This window comes from Papaver somniferum, chromosome 1 (assembly GCF_003573695.1).
Source record: "Papaver somniferum cultivar HN1 chromosome 1, ASM357369v1, whole genome shotgun sequence".
NCBI lineage: Eukaryota > Viridiplantae > Streptophyta > Magnoliopsida > Ranunculales > Papaveraceae > Papaver > Papaver somniferum.
This window is the reverse complement of record NC_039358.1, coordinates 6,272,751-6,295,828: the sequence shown is the minus strand read 5'-3', so window position 1 is coordinate 6,295,828 and position 23,078 is coordinate 6,272,751. Positions and strand designations below refer to the sequence as shown.

General features: G+C 36.7%; 2 protein-coding genes across 2 annotated transcripts; both read right to left on the bottom strand.

The window, feature by feature from the left end:
• Nucleotides 1-1,426: 1,426 nt before the first annotated feature.
• On the bottom strand, nt 1,427-3,703 carry LOC113278524 (polyphenol oxidase, chloroplastic-like). The gene is made up of 2 exons (XM_026527348.1): nt 2,349-3,703; nt 1,427-2,208 (listed from the first exon to the last, which is right to left on the bottom strand). The coding sequence occupies exons 1-2, from the start codon at nt 3,606-3,608 to the stop codon at nt 1,663-1,665; spliced, it is 1,806 nt and encodes a 601-aa protein (XP_026383133.1). The 5' UTR covers nt 3,609-3,703; the 3' UTR covers nt 1,427-1,662.
• Nucleotides 3,704-4,462: 759 nt separating this feature from the next.
• On the bottom strand, nt 4,463-15,228 carry LOC113278513 (vacuolar protein sorting-associated protein 53 A-like). Its single transcript, XM_026527340.1, has 25 exons — nt 15,079-15,228; nt 14,811-14,901; nt 14,491-14,585; nt 13,926-13,982; nt 13,610-13,760; nt 13,107-13,177; nt 12,751-12,875; nt 12,199-12,359; nt 11,953-12,094; nt 11,415-11,478; nt 11,095-11,280; nt 10,976-11,017; nt 10,451-10,555; nt 10,279-10,338; nt 9,463-9,540; nt 9,250-9,357; nt 9,084-9,149; nt 8,697-8,774; nt 8,479-8,612; nt 8,277-8,370; nt 7,093-7,170; nt 6,156-6,218; nt 5,421-5,489; nt 5,244-5,339; nt 4,463-5,064 (listed from the first exon to the last, which is right to left on the bottom strand). Exons 2-25 carry the CDS (start codon nt 14,857-14,859, stop codon nt 4,762-4,764), a joined length of 2,475 nt encoding a protein of 824 aa, XP_026383125.1. The 5' UTR covers nt 14,860-14,901; nt 15,079-15,228; the 3' UTR covers nt 4,463-4,761.
• Between the last annotated feature and the right edge of the window lie 7,850 nt (nt 15,229-23,078).

The following is a 23,078-nucleotide window of genomic DNA, read 5'->3' as shown; positions in this document are numbered from 1 at the left end:
ATGTCACTCTCCAATCCATTATCTGCCGGATATGACAGTCGCAGATGAGTGGACTGAATGTGGGTGATTTGCGAGTTTAAAATAACAAAAAAAAACATAAATAATTAAATGTTTAGCTAGAGTAATTTAACTTGGTTTAAATTTAGATTACTGAAATTGAAGTAATTACACCATAACAAGAGTAATCTAAAGTTTTTCCAACAACCAAAATTAAATATTTATTGATATGATGGCCTCCTTTCCAACAACCAAAAATAAATATGTGTTGATATGATGACCTCATTGATACTCTTGTATCATCTTTGCGAACTTTCAATGCATCTGCAAGATGAAAAGCTGATAGGTATACGTACAAAAAATACTAAAATTTCCTCGAGGAACAAAGCTCTTTGAAAAGTATCGAGTAAGCCCTAATCAATAGGAAATTGGAACTGAAATTACCTTTAGTGTCTGGTGTCCAACGGATGGGTTATATTCCACCAGTGTCCAATCTGAAAAACTTACGGGTTTCAAATTTTACCCGTGTCCAATCCATCGATAGATGGATCGTTTGTCCACCCGCCAAAATACAAATTGGTCTGATAAAATCCGCGCAATTGAGTGTTGGCTAATTCATACTGCTTTTACTCAATGGGCGTAATGCGGCGGCGCCCGGCTCCGATTCCAGTCTGCCTATTGAGAAAAGTGCCCAAAATCCCCTATGCGCTTTTCCACCTAATGGGAAGAAGGACCAAAAGTTTTGTGCGACCTTTAGCCGAAGCCTAGGCATCGCATTTTACTGTAGATGATACTGATGGCTACTACTTTACAGTAGTCGAAATCCCGCTTTGTATGTCTAGTTTTGTGCGGCCTTTAGCAGAAACGGAGGGAGTATTTTTTATCTTTTTCTGTTTACCTTGCAAATTTAGTTGTTTAAGTGTCATATGAATCCTCAATCGGGTATTGGTGGAATAAGTTATGATTAAACGTTGGTATTTTAATTTTAAAAATAATTAACTTAAAATATTAGAAAACATGTGTCATTTCACCCATCAAAGTGATACCAACAAACTATCTCAATATCGACTGATATAAAAGAATATAGATAAATAAGGATCTTATGTTAGTACTTAATGATATTAGCGGTACGTGAAGTTGGGCTTGGTCAAATTCAATATGGCCGCATTACATCGTCAATTAAGTGTTCTGTTCTTCACTTTCAAGAGATATTCTTTTCTGTTTTTTCCCCTTCTAATTAATTTATTTTACGGATAATTTTTTTTGTTTCCCCTTCCTATCTAGAGTTTAGTGAAGATTCTTTCTTTCTTTTTTCACTTCTCGGTGTTTTCAAATAGGTGTTTTCTTCCTTCTTTGCTTTTTATTCATCTTCTTTTCGGGTTATCTTGACAGAGTAAGATTCTTATATTTAATACACATGAAATCAGCCTATTATTTAAGAGTAGTATAAATTTATTCCGAGTATTCGTGGTTCAGTAGATGTTACATTGGGTTCGTCTAAGTGTGTTGCATTGACCTTATACGCCATTCTCCCTGAATTCATCATTACCAAGGAAGTCTCAGTTTTCTCATCAACTGCCAAGAGTTGTACTTACAATAACACACAGATAATAATGAAAATTCAAGAGCTTTCAATTAAAAAAGAACCAAATAACGAAAAATAATTTAAGAACCAAACTCAATTTCGATGCCTTCAATAGTAACAACTTCTTTTGCTCTTCCTGAATCCTTTGGTACTATGGTAACAACAATATCTTCATCATCTTCAGCTTCTAAATCTTCAAGAACTTCGGTTATTCCCAACTTCAAACAAGTCTTGATTTTCTTATTCTTCTTACCATGTTTATGTGGTACATTAGTGAAACTACCAGCAAATTCACTCGATTCGGGACCGGTCTCGTCTTCATTGTTAATAAAGACGTCCAACTTCACAATGGCACTTCTGTCCAGTTCAATGCCGCTTATAACCAATATCTCTTCTTTATCTTCCTTTTCTTTCTTGCTTCTTGATTTTGTCTTTGGCCTCTTAACCAAAACTTGAACCGTCTTGTCCAGTACTATAGGGAACCCTGTCTTGCTTGCAGCCTGCTTCTTTGCTGCTTTCTTCTCTGCTGCCCTTCTTTTAGGAGTTACGGGTTTCGATTGCAACCATGGAATTTCCACATCTTCATACTTGTACCTTAGATTTTCTTGTGTCAAACAATCTTTATTCTGCAAAAATGCAGAATAAAAAATTATATAGTTGATAAAAAATGATTATCTAACGGATTGACCAGTCAACCGTTTGACCGAGACTCAAAAATATGGCGTTGAAAATTTTGAGATCATCTAATGTGAAGTTTAGTACGTACCGTGACTCTGACAAGCTGCTTGTTCTCATCATAGAAAAGATAGGCTGCGTTCAAGAAATCAGGATCAGTGAAATCCTTCCGGTTCCCTCCCAAACTTTTCCACACAGTCCACATCCGATCAATGTTGGAGTGATGCGCGTAAAATATTGGGTCCCTTGCTGCAGAATAGAAATTACCCATGTTTTCGACGTTAGGCTGTGTTCGGTCTCCAGTCCACAAATGAACCGTACCGTGTGGAACATTCTCAAGTGTTCCAGCACCAGGATTCGCTTGTCCACCGGCTCGGTACGGAGTTCCGAGGAAAAGTGTTGCAGTCTTTGCACCGGATACCATCTGACGATACATAGTAGTAAGATTACTAGTGTATTGTTGTTGTGCAGGGAGGTTAGGATCAACAAGATTGTAGTTAAGATCCATTAGATAATCCGGTTGATGTTTAGCGTCGCGAAGTTTGTCATAAAGAGAAGAACCTGGATTCGCATACATAGAAGGCATCTGCATGCCTGCAGGAGAATCCCAGTTCCAGAACGGCAAAGCAAAAGTTGGATCACCAATCAAACTACCCAAGATTCTCTCATGGAAGTAAAGATAATATCTATGGAACGGAAAGAAGAGCCATGAATTGTGAACTTGAATTTCCAAATTAGGGAAACCAGCCTGATCATATGCACCATCACAGTAAGCACAATGGACATTAGCTTGTTGTTTAAAACTACGTGGATCGTCGTCTGGAAGAGCTCTCATAAGTTCGTATGCTTTCGTATATTTAGCGACATACGCATCATCAACTAAATGTGCAGCTGGACGAACCCTGAGTGGAGTAGAAGAAGATGGCAGTTGAAAATCGAGGATTTTTGTGTTAGGTGGCGGGCAACAATTAATTGGTGCTGCACCAGCAGGGAGATTTGCTGGACCACATTTTGATAGATCAGGTGGAGCTATTGGAGCTGCCATAGCCTCGCGGCCAGCACCGAACCCAGCTGTTGTTGTTGCACCATATAAACCTCCTAAACCAATAAGCATGTTTCTTCTATCAATAAAACCATTTTCATTTGCATCTTTGTCCGGATCCTTATTAGCTCTACATTTGATAACTTTAAAATGGTTAAGTTTGTTTTCTCTGACAACAGAAATTTGTGAGGATGATTTTCTTTGGGAGAAAGTAGAGCATGCAGATGGAGTCCTAGTAGAAGAAGAAGTGCTAGAAATGGAAGCAAGAGAAGAAAGAGATGATGCCATGGCTTTGCTTTGAATATGCATGCTTGGTAGTATATGTCGTTGAGTTTTTATAGTCGAACTAAAAGGCAGCTGATCCGAACAAGAAAACTATTTGCGAGGAACTTTACGAGTACAACCAAACACCCAATCCTGGTATTAGTTACGTGTAGTAACTTTCAGCTTTTTCCACATTCAAAGTGTATAAAAAAGCAGGTACTCACATTCTATTTTAGCCGCCTGTTCTTTTGATTTGCCTAAATCTAGCAGGAAGTGATTAGATCTAATACAAGAAAAGAGGATGAAGCCGCCTTCTCTTAATATAAATATTAGTTTGATTTTTCAGACAGAAGTTCACTTTATTTGGTAAAGAGTTGAAAAATGAAGAACACCCCAAAAACTTGACACACAATGACTACGACATTTACCCAATACTTGTGCTATTGGAGGGAGTTTTAATTGGTTTGGACTTTTGGAAAACATGGTTCAAAAAATTGGAATTAGATGTTATATTTGCATGTGTGAAGAATCATAATTTGTCATCTTTCTTCAGATTTGCATTGCCCTTTCCTCTTTGTTTTTGCTTGTCAATGGCTTGTTTTCCGTTAGTAAGGTGTCACTTCAACCCCATTTAGTAACCGTGTTCGTGCGACTAATTCTACTTTGATGGTCTTAAGTAAGGAGAAATTTCGATTTAACGAAAGTCACCTCTTTGAAGATTTGATATGGACCCTAGAAAAATACAAAGAAAAAAGCAATTCAAATCCAAAATCATGACGGATTAACAGTGTAATTTAAAGAAAATTTGTAAAAACGAAATGCAGTTCAAATCAAATTTGATTGGAGAAAAACTTGAAACTGGAAAATTTGAGGATATAAAGTGCGACACATCTGCATAGTTCTGATCAAGTAGAATAAGAATCCGTCGTGCTATTTTGACCTCAGAAATAGAAGAAGTAAAGTTAACAGTCTTAATCTCAGCCTAGAGCTATCTATCCTACTAAGATTCATGTAATACACTTCCCCTGCTTTTCTTGTTTTTGACAGTACATTTATACGGCTTTTTGGAGTTTTAACCCTATTTGTTATACACGTAGGTACATGTAAAAGATGTAAATCTGAATTAACTTTCAAAAATGAGTTTAACCCTCAGTAACAAATTCAATATAAACTCTACACAATATGACAACACTTCTTTTCACGGACTAAAAAGCTTGCGGAAAGGCCCATCTTTCCTATCCTTGGCTGCCTCTGTTAGGGCAATGAATCTTTTGAACCCAGTTGTTGCAGCACCTCTTCCAAGTGCAGCAGCTCGAGTTAACACATCCTCACGAGAAGCAATACCCATGGTTGAGATTGCACTACCAGCTGCAGCAACAACAGCAGGGGATGTCGGTGCTGCCGGCACAGCTGACTGAACAACTACAGATGGTTGGGTAACCCCGGATCTGTTCTTATTGAAGTCGTCCAGTATGCTCTGTTGATCTGCTTTCTTTAGGCCCTGCACATTTTTAACAATTGGACTGAATTAGCAAGCAATCAACTTAGCAAATAGTGATAATATGTATGCAAAAACACATAGACAAAGATGGTCTATATAAACAGTCACCGGATGAAGGCGATGAACAACATAACTAAGAGCAAATAGATTTCAATATTTCATGTACGAGAATATATTACCTTAAGCTCCAGAATTCGTTGAAATTCCGAAGGTGTTCCCTCTGGAAGCAGAGCTCTGTAAGTATCGCTGACAGAATCAACAGGAGATAGAATAACCTGCAAAAGACAGACATGAGTATGTATCCAAATATGGTTTGCTAAGTATAAAAAGCTGGAGGATGGCTTATAAACTATTACCTTCAACAGTGCTTCAGCTTTGCTCATCTCACGACTGACGAATTTTAAGTAGCTAGAGGCACTTGATGTCTGATGTATAAACACCAAGAAGAACTGTAAGTTAGCAAATCCCAAAACCATATTCCAAGCAAGCAAGTGCAGATGATAAATACTAAAAAAATCAGTAAATCAACAAGTTCCCAGCCCTTTTTGTCAACAACTCTCAACTCTTCCAGTAAATAAAGCTAAAATGTTCCCAATGAGCCCTATCCTCCAATCAAACATCAACCGGACAAAATCAAATTCCCTAAACAAAAATAAAAGTTAATATTGCTACTTATTTCCTAAACAATATAATCAACCACAGGGTTTCATGATTCCCTTAAGTTGTAGATTCCTAAGATGTAAATCAATCATTATTAGTACACCGAGTAGTGTTCTAACATGGTTCAGAATATCTAAGGTTTTGGTAACAACCAAAATAACAGTTTCAGATTGTTTATGTTTGCACTGCAGGTAGCAGCAGATGGCATGTATTAAAGCTTTGGTAAAAGATGCCATGAATATTTAGCTAACAGTATCTTGAAGAAACAAACTTTTGATATTTCGTGCGAAAACATACTTCAATTTGATATTTGTTTCTCTTTTTTCATTATTTTCAAGATCAGCATATTGGGGATCCGGGAAATAAGCAAAAAGGAAGGCAAGAATCATGAAAGACAAGAGTACAAAGGTGTATAGTATCGGTTAGCTTACTGTTCTTCCCAAAGAAGGGATATCCAAAAGTATCGTCTTTACAGCCTGAGTATCCAGCAGCATCTGCAGCAGTTTACCAAGAATACAATTACCAGAAAGATATTAAGTGGTTTAATGCTATATATATATATACACTGTACTAAGGAACTTTGGAGTTTGGACTTCAATCAACAGTCTGGTGTAGATTTAAAATTCTACAAAACCCAGAAACAACGGGCAACAGTCGTGAATTGCATGTGCGGATACCATATCCATTAAGCAGTAGTAGGAAAGGAAAATCCCAGCCCTATTCAAAAGGATCCAAACTTCTAGTCACTTTCTGATTTTCATGAAAAACCAAACAATGGTAATCACCCATATATTTATACAACATCTGGCAACTCTAGCTTTCTTGAATGATGGCATGAATAAATTACAGTAGTTTCTAGAGGCAACTTACAAGCTTCTCATTTACCCTTATCTGTTTCTATAAAGCGGGAAATTATAAAATTAGAATGATCCAACAAATCAACACAACAGTAATCATGCAGTTGTGCAAGACAGTTCACAAAGTGCCAAAGGCATGTTATATTCACGCCATATGAAATCCTATTTCGGTCTTAGCTAGTCAAAGGCTGCGATTAAAATAACTTGTATCTCATCAGCGAGTCAGAGATCGTCTTTTTTAGTCAATTTACTTCTTTGGTTACTAGGTGGCTTTTCAGTTTTCACCAACTTAAATGTTGCTCAATATAGATATGTCTGTGTGATAATTTCACTATGTTGATACAACTTTCAACCAAATTTACACAACATTCAACCAGATTTGTACCACTGATTATTGATTTCTGGGGACTGACATACAACACTCTCTGTGCATCCATGGCCAAAACTCAGATTTTCCCATTAAAGCCTCAAAATGGCAAATAACTATAAAAGACATGAGAAAAAGTATTACCTGCTGTGCTCCGGTCTCCGATATGTGTTTGCACTTGTAAATGTTGAGGTAGAAGCGTGGACCCAAAGAAGCTGCAAGCTGATACAATAACTCATATATGAATTAAAACAGTAGGACGGAAGCTTGAATCATGAAAGTCTTGAATCAATATTGGCATCATAAAATTCAAAATTCTCTATGGTTACAACTTTTAAATCCTCCCTTCCAGCGAACTTACACGCGTACTTAATCATTTCACAATACTAAGTGTGCAATTAAAATTACAATGTTTTTCCTCTATGATTGACTACCAATTATGTGTACTACAGGAATTTTGCGATATGGTATTCCACCAGAATTAGATTTCAACGAGTTGGTCAACTTACAGTGCATCTAAAATTTATTTTACATAAACATTAAGAACATGAAGAGAAGTTGCGCGAAGACTAAGTGCAGCATACATGCACATAATGTAAAGAAAAGAATTATGTTTCAAAAGGTTGGAAAAAGAATCAAAGAATTATAAAAGAATCTGTTGCACTAAAAGAACTCTGCAAACCCTAACTTAACTAAGACAGATTGGAAAACAGTTCATAAGGTACATCAACTACGAAGTTGAATGATTATTTTCAATTCATTCAACTTGTGGTATATCATATAATCATTATGCTTGGCTCATATTAACGAGATTTCAAATACACTGTTAGGTAAGCGAAGGATAATATAATTATGGTGTAACCTACACTTCTGGCTGGTTTTTGCTTGGGTATGCTAGTAACTGTAAATTGAACTTTTTTTCCAGCATTTTGCACCCCAAATGCTCGTTTGGGAGCTGTTAAGAATTTAAAATCTATCATTTCCCAAATTTATTTAAATTTATCATCTTAACTGCGTATCCACATTGATCATTGTGTAATACTGCTAACCAATACAAACATTTGAGTCATGACTCAGCAGTACATCACCATAATTATTTACAGGGGCTGTTATCTTGTTGCCACTTCACTAATCTCATGTTGTCACTTAGCTAATGAGGAAAATATTCAGAGCCTCTGAACTAAAAAGACTTCTTACTAAAAAAGGAACAATTACAAGAACTAAAAGGGAAAAATCACATTTCAAGTTCAGCAATTGTCAGATTATTAACCCAGAAATAAAAGATATAACATCTATAGAATGTAAACTATCATATTTCTGGTTCATACCTTGTCTAAGAAAAACTGGAAGTAAATGGGAGTTAACAAACTTCCGAGCACAGGAATGCTGCTATTAAGAATCAAATTTATGCTATTGACATACCTACAGCAAACACCCAATTGGTTATTTTTACAAATTACATCAATATTAAAGCTTGACCGGGCAGTAGAATAGAGACATGCATGGACATGTAAGAGCTCTATAACTTACTCTGACTGGTCGCCAACACTTTCAAGTGTACCCCATGGAACACGTGTCATCGCAGCCATTTCAGCATCAAATTTGGTTTCTAAACCTTGCACTAGTGTCACCAACGCTCTAGTTATTACTGTTGAGAATTCACCCTGCACATGATTCACGTGGTTATGGACCAATACACTGTTAGGTAATAACCGACATAGCCAGGTAGGTCTAGAAGGTTCAGTTACCTGCACATCCGACATATCCACTTTATCTGCATACTGGGAATCAATGATTTTTGCCACGTTTTCAGCTAGTTCACCAGACTGTCGAAAAAACATTTTTTAATTACCAGACGTTAAGAATATTCTGCTTCAAAAAAAATAAAAAAATAAAAAATAATAATAATAATTAATTTGAAAACTTGATATATTGTTTTTTCACCAAAAGATTCGGTTTTTAAGGGCTATACTAGTTCTTTGAGTTTTTGCTGTTCAGAATAAAACATAACATCCTTCCAGAAAAATAGAATCTGATTGGTTCCAGATCCCTATCAGATTGATAATCAACTTCATTTGTGTATAAAGAATGGAAACTCGTGTGAGCTCAATAAATGACACAACAAAGAAACTAACCGTTTTATGGCAATATTCTGCAGTATTCACTATATAACATATCACCCTTTCGTCCCTGTCAGAAGTCTGCAACGCACTGTCAGATACATAGATACAACCAAGTCGAAAACACAAGACTGCAATTAAGAGTCAATATTTCTAGCTTAAAGACATGGACAGAAAAGACCTTGATCTGCCCATCGGTACCAGTAGCGGCTGCAACTATCCCCACTCCACCTTTTGGTAATCTTGCGAAAAGTTTAGAAGCATATGTTCTAAGAATTCTTTGAAACACCTAGTAAGTAATCAAAGGTAAATGAAGATAAGAATTCATAATGAGCACCATCTTTTAGAAGTTGAGAAAAATTAATATGATACAGAATGACTTTCAATAATGTACCTTAAACAGATTAAACAGCGTTTGGTTCTTCGTCAATGCACTGCATCTCTTCAAGCTTCTCCTGATTATCAGAAACACCTAAGCAAAAACATGGGCAAATAAGTAACTTAAAAATAAGAAACTGAAGTTATGCAATATGCTATAAACTCAATTGATTGAGATTCCGATGCGGAAAGCCTAAAATGCACCAGTGTCTTTTTTCTTTACATTTTTAGGAATTCCATAAGCACATAATTTATCATCTTCAACTTACCATGGAGTATAATGTAGCATATTGCTGGGACCTTATAAAAAGTATCCAACAAGATTTGACCAAAAAATTTTTAGGTCAACACTGTAGGCTTTACAAAGTCGATATATCACAAGCTTAAGAATGAATTACAACAGAATAAGTAGACTGTAGAACGTAAACAATATAAAGATGGGAACTCTACCAAGACAGGACTTCCAATATTGGATTCCAACTCTTTACGTTAATTTTTCTTGCACTTCAAACAAAAATTGCCTCTAAAACTTCACAACTGACAATTAACCATTTTCCCCTACTGATTACTGTTAAGAAAAAGACATTTGACTAGGATCATCTAGTCTGGAGTCTGGCCACTTTGCAACACAAGATGGCACCCATGCGAAGACAAAAGATAACGGTGCCAGAACCTAGTGAGCGACGTGACTAGTGACTACGCTTATAATGGCAGCCCAACACAATATATATATATATATATATATGTGTGTGTGTGTGTGTGTGTGTGTGTAAAAAATAAAATAAACATAGCAAAAACCAGCAAAAAGAATTAAATATATGGTTCAACACACCTGCATGCTACTTGATAAAATATTTGTCTGACTTCCCTCCTCTGTATCCCAGGTTTCATCCTATTGATTGAAGGTGGAACATTTGTTATTTGCAGAAAGACATGCAGAAAAGATAGAAAGGAGATAAATATAGTTATTTAGAAAGAATCAACAGTACAATTCAAAACAATACCTGAACAAGTTTTTCCAGGGTCTCCATTAGTGTTTTCTCCTCCAGTTCAACGTATCCAATCAGGTGAGGTTCAAAACAAGATGAGATAATCCCTCGGAAGTTGAACTATCAAATCAGTGATGACAATATTACTTATTAGCGGAAGCACGAGTGGTGAAAAGATGATATATAAGGTGAACCAAATGTGGACTATAGACACTACACCTATAAATGGAAGGTGTAACACAAGAGTGAAATGGCCCATCAGTTGGTGTTGTTCCATCTGAGGCTTTAGGCCAAAATTATTAGTATGGCAACTCCCAATATATCTACCTGGCCAAATTCCATATGCCAATCTGGATACTTCCTAATGATGTTAACCATAGGTAGATGTCAAATCATATTACTTACCAGTAGACCATGAAAATTGCCACAATTATGTAGGCTCAACATATCTATCTTACATTCTAGCTGGTATTTTGAAATTCATACAGTAAAAATAATAAATAACAACAATTTAAAAAATCAGTCAGTGTAGAAACATACTCCAGCTCCAGGAACTGACAAGTCTTTATGGCCATCCTTTTCCTGCCATTTTAGTAAGATCAGAAACAGGCATCATCACCTGAAAAACTACATTCTAAACAACATTTCTGTACACATACCTCTGAGCCACTTCCTTGATGCGAAGCAAGTTTCTTTTCGTACTTCTTTCGAATGTCTATTACAGCTTGGTTATTACTCTCCCCTTTATTTACATCCTCAACATCATTCCCAGCTTCCCTATTCCAAGTGCCTCCGCTGAATTTTTCAGCCAACTCGTCCTCAAACTCAATCGTTCTTTGTAATGCCTGCAACGGTCACCAAAATGTAAGCACAATAAAGAACTTGCCAGACCAATATGTGCAAATAGGACATACAAACAAGAGGAACAAGATGTGCTCTGCAGCGCAACATGCATTTTCGACAACAAAGCAAACCTTACCAATAACAGAGTTCCAACATCAGGCTTTTCTTTCAGATTATCAAGTATATCCTCAAGTTGTGTTCTGCAGAAAGAAAAAACACGGCCACCAAACTCTTAAATCTTAATACTGCTAATGCAGAAGAATAAATTGATCTCAAAATAAAAAGATAAATGCAACAGCTTGTACAGGGTTCTCAACACAGACAGGGAGATAGACTGACATCCATCATTGCCACTAATGATACAATTTGTTGGTTTGGAGTTGCATAAGTTAACTATCATTCTCTTGTGTATTTCTAATAATGAGAAATGCAGCTAATAAAATTGTAAAGCTGTTTTCATGTGTCCTTTTCATGGAAAATAAAAACATTTCTATCCTCCACAGAAAATGGATCAATGCACTGAAAAGGTTAACATCATGGCCAAACTGAGGTGAACTGAGTGATAAATATATAGAATTTTGAATTTGCTGTTTCTGGAGGCAAGTTACTATGTCTTGAATCCGCTAGAAAAAAGTTCATTTGAACAGAAAAGATATGGAATGTTGATGGTAAACCTTGTCAATTTACAAAACTGGATACAAAGCAAATACGCAACATGCCAAGAAGAAGGAAAGATCTTCCAAATTTCGTCATTCGTTCGCAAACGCCTTTTGATCCATGCATATCTCCGTTCAGCTTTATCCAACTTGGCCAACTCTGTAGAATACCAAATACACAACATAAATTTAAAATGTTACACCCTAAATCGCGTGACAAATAAAACTGAAGAGTAAGAAACCACAATAACCAAAATTACAAACCAGCTCCTTCAAAGATCTGACGGTATGAAGTAAGCTCCCTACTGCAGAAGTTTTTCACCAACTCTTCTCTCACAGAAGGCTCCAAAGCATCAACAACTAAGCAAGCATCAGATAATTGTTGCAATAAATTGGCTTCCTCTGTCTCTTTCCCTGTACCTAAGCTGCCAAAACAAATCAAATGAAATTTTTTCTAAATGCTTATTTGATATTTCTTTTGACAAAAGGAGCTGCTGAGTTCATTTTACTTTAAAAGAACATCAGAACACAGTTCGAACAATTTGTCATTTTAAAAGTAGCTTTTGCAAAAACTTCTAGGCCGGTTGCAAGATACTTTACCTTTTAAGATAATTATTACTGAGTTTATCGTATAAGCATGATTACGATGTTTCAGCATAAAATACATAAAAACCGTAAGTTAAATATTGATGCGAGTTGAAAGAGTATATTCAACAAATACCGAGAAATGAATGATAGCACTGCCACCATTAAATACAATTCACAATGGCATATCTTAAAGCACTACATCCGATTTCTTATTACATATTTACATACCTTGAGAAATCTGAGAATACATGAGATTTGAGTATTTGCTTGATGTTTTTAAACTTCTCTCTAAGCTCATTAATCTTTGGAACGTCTCTATAGGCCTCAAAATGACTGCATAACTGGTTTACCGCCTGAGAGAAATTGCAATCTTGTATCAGCAAGAAAAATTAGCAGTTCCTTTTGTACGATATAAACGGACTAGTTGCAACTATATGACAGTGTCACTTGGTTAATCATCCTTCCGATGATGCACTTCCTATTGTTCACACAGAACTAAAAGATCCATACTTCATACAGAATATAAAAAGGATGCACAAACCATGACACGGAGAAAAGATAACAGTGACATGTCAATGGTATACCTCCAACTGAGCCGCTGCTTCCTTATATTGGCGCTTTGAAGCCATTACTTGAAGTTGCTCAACAGCTGAGACTGAAATTATCATGAAGTGACCAACAGTAAGAAATACGTCAAAAAGAGATTCTGCTTAAGTAATCATATTTGCAAGCAAGCATATCCTTACTGAAAACTGGAAATAAGTTAAACATCTTGTGGCATGGCTACTGTAGAAAGAACTAAGCAAACTTAAAATTTATAGAAGATCGTTATTGTTGCACCTTCAGCGAAGTCTACATGGTAAGTGAACTGCAAGGTGGCCATTAATCCAGTGAAGAATTAAATTAGCTATGATTGGTTAATAGTGCTTTCTATAAAGTGAACTAAAGGCCAGCGTGAAGATGATCTGAGGACAAAGTGCAGTTAATACATGCTTTACCAGTTTACCACCATGGGCACCTTGAAAAACCGTTCATATCCTAAGATAAACTAAAAGATGTAAAGAGATTACAAGAGTATAATGCTAACCGAGCATTGTAAGTCGATGAAGAGCAGTGATTGTAGTTGTTATGTGCTTCTTTGCAAAATCCAGCTTTTTGATGTCACGACAAATTTCTTGAACCATGGTTTCACTTTGCTCGGCCTTGGTTTTTATTTCCCGGATCTTATGCATGAGTTCCTATACATATAATGACAACAAGGCAGCGTAAGAAACCTGATCGCCCTAACAAGCAAATATACGCACACATGAGTCCCCTAGGGCATACAAAAAGACGAGATGCTCGAGGAGAAACATATTTTTATCATTACATACTAGCTTAAGTTCCAAGATTAATAAACAAACCTGAACAGCACTTGTAGCTGCAGCAAGATCTTCTTTGGCTTTAGTACCAGAATTACTCTGTAAGATAAAACTGTAACCAGTGAGAAAACTTGAAAAACGAAAAATTGATTCAATATATATATCAGAATCTTCTGAACCACAAGAAGTACATGTAAATTATCCCTTTTAGAGGTGAGTACCACATATAGATAGTAAGCAGCATACCCACACAAGAGGCAAAATGAGCTTTCCGTCCTACCTATCAGGTCTTTGATAATCACATTAAAATTCTCACAACAATACCAATATCTGACCTATTCCTAAAGCTACAACTACACATATGCTGCCTAAAGTTGCATAAAACCTATTCGTGAAACTCGATTGATTGTCTGCAAATCAGATGCATAAAAGACTAAAAAGTAATACTACATTTCATCGGCTAGCCTAATATACACACCATTCAGAGAAGACCACCACTAAAAGTTGTAAAAATTTAGAAAAACAAGTGGATACAGGTAGTTTTAGGTGGATAATTCAAGTTCATGTGTTATGAATTCGTAAATTGCTATAAGGAAACAATAAAAACCTGTTGGCGAACTGCAGTCAGTATCCCTGCATCAACACGAGCAATCTCACTCTGAATCTTTTGAATAAGTGGCTCCACTCCAGGTAAAGATGCTTCTGCATTACACAAATTTTTCCACAACTTCAACTCAATTGAAAATAATTGTAAGTTAAAACTCCAAGGAAGCAAATGCTGAGCAGTATATCACATAATCCCGGTAAAAGACTAATCACTAACATCATTTCAAGTACTGAAAACAAGTCGAAACACATGCATATCTCAGTTCATAACCGAAAATTAAACTCCGAATTGAACAATAAGAAATTAGAATCAATAATAACCTGTAGGGAACATCTGGTTGATGTACTCCAGAGCACCTGACTTATCCATGGCTTCTTGTAAAACCTAGAATCAGATTCTTTACTTAATTTCCTAAAATCAACAACATAGAACCGACAATCAGAAGCAGATATACAATGAATACTGTAAAATTCATACGAATCGCTCTCTTTATAAATCATAATTCGTGAATAATGTGGAGATCGAAGATTTGAAATAGCAAGTAAGATCATGATTGAAGATCAAAATGTAGTGTAGATCTGAACATACCTTTGAAAATGATCATCGAAATCTGACTAAATTTCTTTCTGATGATGGATGATGAGATCTCTCCTTATGTGTTGTTGGTTAAAGAAAACGGGCGAGTGTACTTGTCTGTGTGTCTGTATGGATCTTGAAGAACCCGATTTAGCTTAGTGGTTAAGTTGTGGGCAGCAAGAAAGACGATATGAGCCCAATGAATATTAATGTATTAACTTTTTATTTTTCTTCTCATGGCATATTCCTATGCACCATGTCAAATAAATATAGACATATTTGTTGGCATGGCATGACAAATGAACTGTGCTACTATGATAAAAAAAAGTTAAGCGATTCTAATAAGAGATATCGTCAATAACGCCAGCGGTAAAGACTTTGTTGTTGGATATAACGTTAATGTCGGCCGCTCTAATGATTAGCGTCAATGATTAGTTCTTTCTCACCTATAAATAGGTCATTTTCAAACTAAATTTTCACACTAAAATTTTTTTTTGTTTCTCGCTTTTTCAATCTAAATTATTTCAAAGTTTCTCAAATGGAAGAATTTCAAACCTAATTGGGGGATATAAAAAACTGGATCCAAATATCAAATCAGGATCATCCCTTATCTAAGTATTTTATATAATTCCTAATCTACCCCTCACTAATCAGGTTTAGTGTTTAATTATACTTAGGAAAATCATAAGATTATTTGATAAATAATTAGTGTATTATTTAGTTTTGGGTGAGTTGAGAGTTGAAGGAGGGAAAAAAATTTGAGAGGGAAGTTTTTTTGGTGAAAATGGTGGATGATAGTAAAAAGAGAATTGTTACTGAATCTTTAGCTCAACTATAAAAAGAAGTTTTTTTCTTTGAATTCTCCATTTTTTTCTATGCAAAAGCTCGGTGCCGGGATAGAAGAAGTATGAATACCATGTTGGCATTTGTTGGAAATTTTCATAAATGTTTGCCTCTACGCAGAGTTTTCGGTGATCGACCTGACTGGGACATCGTCTCTTAGAAGAAAAAAAATTTACGAGAAAATTGTATTTCATTCCGTTTTAAATTTTTTTCTGGTTTTCAGTCCACTGCCTACACAGTCAGTTAATTCTCGAGCTTGCCGGTACTGCTACCGGCATGGTATGTTGCTTGAATTTATTTGCCGGCACATGATGTAAAGTATCCAGAAACTTGAAGAAAAAAAATTCACTTGAGTACCGGCATTGATAGATTTTTATTGAGCATGCCGGCACCATTTTTCGGTATGGTCTTCATCACTTCCGGCGATGTAAAAAATAATAATTCTGATATGGTCTTCATCACTACCGGCATGGTCTTCATCACTTCCGGCATAGTCTTCATCACTACCGGCATGGTCTTCATCATTACCGGCATGGTCTTCATCACTTCCAGCATGTCTTCATCAATTCCGGCGTCATATTCATCACTTCCGGCATGGTCTTCATCACTTCCGGCATGGTCTTCATCAATTCTATTTTTGAGCCAATCTTGATGTTGAATTGTCGTTATGAGACTTTTTTTCAGTTCTTCAAAATCTTGAATATAGTGAATCATACTATCAGACGGAACCCACTTGGTTTCGGTTGGATTTTGAAGGTTATAAGCCAACATACACGACTCATCTTGGATCCGATTGAACTATCAGAATCATAATCAGACATGATTTTTGATAAGTTTTTCTTTCTCCTCTCTGTATTGGTTCCTTGACAATCCCTAACCTTTTGAGCTTCCTCCTTATTGAACCTTGAAATAATGCGTGTTATCAGAGGCATGCTCAGTTATTTAAAAGAGATTTACTCAGGGTTTCAGAGTACAGAAAAGAGATTGTTTCCAGAAAGAAACATGTTTTTGAACCTGACCAACTTGTGGAATACCAAAAATATATTTTGTTTCCATTGTCCGGATCTTCCCATACTGGAAGTCTTATAAAGATCCGAAATTCTCCAAAAAGATCTATTTTTGGAATATCATGATAAACATGAACAACTTTTTAGTCATGGAATCGCAGTTCTCCATAGGTTGTAAAGAATTTTCTAATACAACATAAACTTACACAGTGCTCTTTCTTTATGTGCTTTTTCCCATCATGAGCACGACAAAGGATGGGTTTGCACAATCTCCATACAACTAGATTGTAATGGAGTAAGCCCTTTCTGGCTTACATTGAATATTAAAAACATATTTCATGTTTCTCCTTGGAATTTTCTGCCCAAGATATTTTCTCCCGAGAAGGTGATCCTTCCTTGATCTAAAGTCATGATCAATCGGAGAAGCTATTCTGATGTGAGAATTTTCAGAGATGGAAAAATCTCTCTTAATTATATCAATGAGATTTTCATAAGATTTTATCATTATAAGGACTTCCCTATTATGCACATCAGTATGATTATTTGAAACAATTATCTGAAATTCCTGATTGTTTCTTTTGGCAGAGATTTTCTCTTCCCTTCTTTCCGGGAATCGTTCTTCATCAAAACAACTGTTTCGAAATGGGTGAGGAGGAACCTTTTTCCAGAAACGATTATCAACTCTTGAACTTAATTCCTTTGAGTTGATTTTATCATGGTGGGATAAATTCTGTCATTCTACTGAGGAATGATCTTTCAGTTTTTTAAGACAAGAAACTTCTTTCAATACTTTTACCACCATCTTTTGAAGAAGTATGAGTTTCTTTTCAAGTGACTGAAAATTGTATTCCTTAGGATCACTTTTACGGAATCGGTTCAAAGTTTCCTTTGTACAAGATTTCGTTTGATCATCAGTAGATCTAGAAGTTGGTTTCTTATCCTCTTCTAACTTGATGTAGTTTGGCAGACTACCATCATCATGATCTGTTTCCGTTGTGACCAGATTATCACAATCTTCAAAAGTCGAGCTAGGATTTTTTGTTTCCTTATTATCGAAAGAAATTGAAACAACATCATTAGTCAGGATCATAAGATGAGTCTCTTGATCAATAGTAAGAGATTTACCCAATGCTTCTAATTTGACAGTGAGATCCATATTCTCTTTGGCTAAAAGATTAAGTTGAATATCTTTATCTCTGATCTCATGTTTAAGAAGATTTGACTCTGTCTTTAATATCATTGGTGTGGAATGGAAAACACACAAAAACTCTTGCAAGTATACAAGGCCAAGTTTATAATATAGGGATAAGAAAGGGATCAGCCCACAGGGAGTAGGAGTGCTTAAAAGAAGTTTTCCTAAGCTATCAATGGGTGCAAAGCACTATGGCAGTGAGCAGTGATGGATGAAGGAAGATACAAAGAACTAAAACAGTTAACACAAGATGGCAGCACAGCAAGGATTAGATGGCAGATGATATAAAATAACAATGGCAGGGAACCAAGGCTGTAAGCCAAGGGCAGGAGTGAGTTTGTGCACTGACTTCAGTGCACAATAGGCTTCAAAATGCAAGAACTAAGCAAAACAGTAAAGGAAAGTAACTGAGCAGTGAATAAAAGCAGAGCTGGAATTGTAAGTGACTGAAGAAAGGAATTGTGGCTAAGCTAATGGCTTAGAATCCACCTTGGTGTCCTAGCCAAACAATGTAGTTCTAGGTTGAAATTAAGACCCTAAGCATACAATTGGAATGGAAAGAAAATCAGCTTGCTCAACTAATGTGCTCCTAGCATTGACTGTCTTTTGACAGTACAATCAATCACAAGCACACAGATGAGCACTAATCTCTCCCATTGCTCAAGAAAAACAAGCATTAAGGCTCTAACCTAGCAATTCATCATCCAACAATGCACTAAGGCTTCATCTGAGCCTTAGCTGCAGTAATTTAGTTCATGAAAAACATGTTAACAACATCAACATTCATCACATATGCTAATTGAAACAACATTCTCAACATTCAAGATAAAAATCAAAACATCATATAACATTCACTATCAACTGTCATGCAATAACTGAAATTGAAATTGTGAAATAAAACAGAACAAAATGTTTTTCTGGCTAGTCCAGAGATCCTCCCCCTCTACCCCTCTACATCACCCCCTATTTATATCACCAAATACCCAATTTTTCCGAAACCTTAGAATTGAAATTAGGGTTTTCAATCTCCGAAATTTACTCACCAAAACTTTGAATTGACGTCGCCCCATGTCTTTTCTGCCTCTCTCGGTTCTTCTCCTGCTCCCAATCGCTACAATTGCTCCCTAATTTGAGGTGTTTTATCAACCCTCACCTAGGTCAGTTGGTGAGAGAGGTTAAAGCGCTTCGAATTAGGGGGATGGGTCGTGTCGGGTAATGATGGAGATGGTGGAGTTGGTGGTAGTTGGTGTAGGTAGTGGTGGTTGTGGAAGTGGAATAGGTGGTGGTACGGCAGGGTATGGTGGTTCTGTTGCAGAGAGGGGGAGAGGAAGACGAAGGTGGAGGTCGATATGGGTTAGGGTAGGGAGCTGTTTGGCTAGGTCATAGGGTTCGAGTATTAGTGTGTTAGGCGGGTGTATCAAGATGTGTGTACCACGAGCTGAAGCCGCTGGATATGGAGATGGTAGGTGGATCGGACGGCTAAGAAAGAAGCAGCTTGTAGCGACCGTAGGATGTAAAATACAACGAAGTCTACGGTGCGAGATTAAGTTAGGTGTTGTAGTGTTTAGCGGAATCATCGGGATTTGATGCACAGGCATAGGAGCGACCGTAGGATGCTGAAATGCTTCGATCTGACGGCTGAAATCCGAGACGGGCTTGGATATAGAAAATGGGTTTGGGTGAGGGTTTTGGGCCTTGGGTATGCCAGGCCCATGTCTTCTTTAAGAACAATTCTTCCTCTTCAAGCCCACTTCTAGCCTTTTGGTCTTGTGCACGACATTCTTCGCGGCTTCCTTGTGTAATTCCTCCCGTCTTTTCACTACTTTTCTTCTCTTTTCGCTCCGCAATTCATCCAAACTTTTTATTACCTAAAAATGCAAAATTAAGTAAGAAAAATATTTATTCTTGAAAACAATGAAAATACAGAATATGGGATAAAATGTAGAATTACTGCGCAAAAGATGAGTTAAATGCCAAAAAAAGGGATAAAATATACAATATTTGGCACTCAAATACCCCCAAACCTGAATTTTACTTGTCCTCAAGTAAAACAAAACTAAGGAAATCCTACCTATACCACTGTCGCTGGTCTCTCGAATGCATTTAGTATGCACTAAGCCTTTTAAACCACTAAGTGTCCCTAGTGGACGAGTTGAAGTCTCGTGAAGGTTTGCTTAGAACGTACCTACAAAGTTCTAGGTCAAAATATAAGCTCAGATTCCATCAAATGTGACATGTGCAACAGTTTAAGCTCACAGCAAAATGGAGATGTCAATCTAGCTATCAAGGCACAATCCTAGCACTGATAACAAAAAAGACATGTGATAAGAGTGTAAAGTGTATCTACACATGTGTAAAGAAAGATCTGAAGTTATGACTACTAATCACCAAGAGATAGTTTCTCAGGCTAAGAACCAAGGTCGAAATCTAGCTAGCTGTCCGGACTTTACGAGAATTGTGAATGAGTTGGAGGTATTTCACAATTACTCGCGTTGTACATCAATGGCATACACCCTCCTTGCTTATTACAAAAACACAAAATGACTATTTACATGACTCTTATTTACATTGACTACTCTTTTATTTTGGAACAAGAGATGATGGAATTGATAAATACTTGATTTTTTTTTTTTTTTTTTTTTTTTTTTTTTTTTTTTTCAGGACACTTTTGATACATACAAAAAAACAAAAATTACATGACACTTTGCAAGAGGTAGCCCTTTTTGATGCACCCAGTTAAATTCGATGGTTGTCTTTCTTAATGTAACCTCCACCTTCTATCCCAACCAACCAAAGAACAAGCTAGTCAAGTTTCGTTCAGTATTCTAAAGTGATTGGCAATCGTAACTTCCTATCAAACACCTTGAAGATCGAGGCCATACATGTATTGGTAGATCGTGCGCGTGCAAATTTCTTATCACTATGTGAATTGTGCTAGAATCAGGGTGCCTAAATATCTAGACTAAGACTCCTAATAATTACATATTTGCACAAGAGTCAACATTTCAAGGTAAATGAGCTCCATTTTTATGATTTTTTATTTTTTAATTTTTATTTTTAATTTTTTTTTTTTTGGAATTTTAATTTTTTCAAAAAGAAGGAGTTCGTTTTCAATTATGGCAATTATCATGGTATCTACTCTATACCCCCAAACCTAAACTAAACATTGTCCTCAATGTTTCAAAATATGGAAAGAATTATAAAACAATATATGAAGAGGAACATGCTGAGTAGAGTAAAAGGAGAGAGAATACCCGATTGTACGGCGAAAGCTCCGTTATTCAAGGCAAAAATCCATCATATTAGGAGTCACAATGGATGAGCACAAAATATATACAAAAGGAAATTTAACTAACACATTATCTACAAGAAAATTTGGTTTTTAATGGGATTGGACTTTTTGGAAAAAATTTGGTTTTGTTGGGACATTTGGTTTTGATGGGAAAACGAAAAATTTTGGTTTTTAGGGAAATTTGGAAAACTTTTTGGTTATTTAGGGAAAGAGTGGACCAGTTTAGTCCACATAGACTGGGTCCTCCAGGTTGGTTGTTTCAATGTCGGGTGGAAATGGCTCAAGGAATGGCTTTAATCTCTGCCCGTTGACTTTGAAAACGTTCTTGTTGGAGACATCCTCCAGCTCTACAGCTCCATGAGGAAAAACTGTGCGTACTAGGTACGGACCCTTCCATCTGGAACGCAGTTTTCCTGGAAAAAGATGTAATCGGGAGTCATACAGCAAGACTTTCTGACCAGGAGTGAAGGATTTGCGCAGAATACGCTTGTCATGAAACATCTTCATCTTCTGCTTATATAACTTGGCACTGTCATAAGCCTCATTTCTCAATTCTTCCAACTCGTTGAGTTGAAGTTTCCTTGAATTCCAGCTTCGTCCAGAGAAAAGTTCAGCTCTTTGATTGCCCAGTAGGCACGATGTTCTAATTCCACAGGTAGATGGCACGGCTTTCCATACACTAGACGATAGGGGGACATGCCAATTGGTGTCTTATAAGCTGTTCTATAGGCCCACAAAGCATCATTCAATCTCAATGACCAATCTTTCCTGGACGGGTTACCGTCTTTCCAGAATGTGCTTAATTTCCCTATTAGACACTTCCACTTGTCCACTGTCTGAGGGTGGTACGGAGTAGCAACCTTGTGAGTTATGCCATACTTGCGTACTAAAGACTCAAAGTATTCGAAATGTGAACCGCCGTCACTGATGATAGCTCTAGGGGTACCAAAACGTGAAAATATGTTTCCTTTAGAAATGAAAGTACCACCTTGTGGTCATTTGTTCTGGTTGCTATGGCTTCTACCCACTTAGAAACGTAATCAACTGCGACTAGGATGTACAATTGCTGTCAGACATGGGAAATGGACCCATGAAGTCTATCCCCCAAACATCAAAAATCTCCACAATCAAAATGGGGTTCAATGGCATCATGTTTCTCCTCGAAATGCTTCCTAGCTTTTGACAGCGTTCACAAGCAACACAATAATCATGGCAATCCTTGAACAATGATGGCCAATAGAATCCACACTGCAAGATCTTTGCAGCGGTTTTCTTGGCACTGAAATGGCCTCCACATGCTTGGTCATGACAGAAAGATCACATCTTTCTGTTCAGTGTTGGGGACACATCTCCTAATGATTTGGTCTGGCAGTACTTAAACAAATATGGGTCATCCCAAAGGAAATGTTTACTTCAGCCAGGAATTTAGAGCGGTCTTGTCTCGACCAACGTGAGGGCATCCTACCTGTAGCGAGGTAGTTAACAATATCAGCAAACCAAGGAAGGTCTGAGATAGACATCAGCTGTTCATCTGGGAATGATTCTCTAATCAGCTCAATTCATCAATAGACTCTAAAGTTAATCTAGACAAATGATCAGCAACCACATTCTCACAACCTTTCTTATCACGGATTTCGAGATCGAATTCCTGTAATAAGAGTATCCATCGAATAAGGCG

Coding starts and splice junctions, on each gene's coding strand:
- LOC113278524 (XM_026527348.1), bottom strand. CDS start 3,608: ATGCATATTCAAAGCAAAGCCATGGCATCATCTCTTTCTTCTCTTGCT. Junction 2,209..2,348: donor AGCAGCTTGTCAGAGTCACG/GTACGTACTAAA, acceptor GCATTTTTGCAG/AATAAAGATTGTTTGACACA.
- LOC113278513 (XM_026527340.1), bottom strand. CDS start 14,859: ATGGATAAGTCAGGTGCTCTGGAGTACATCAACCAGATGTTCCCTACA. Junction 13,983..14,490: donor TGACTGCAGTTCGCCAACAG/GTTTTTATTGTT, acceptor TTTATCTTACAG/AGTAATTCTGGTACTAAAGC. Junction 7,171..8,276: donor TCCAGTTTTTCTTAGACAAG/GTATGAACCAGA, acceptor TTATTGTATCAG/CTTGCAGCTTCTTTGGGTCC.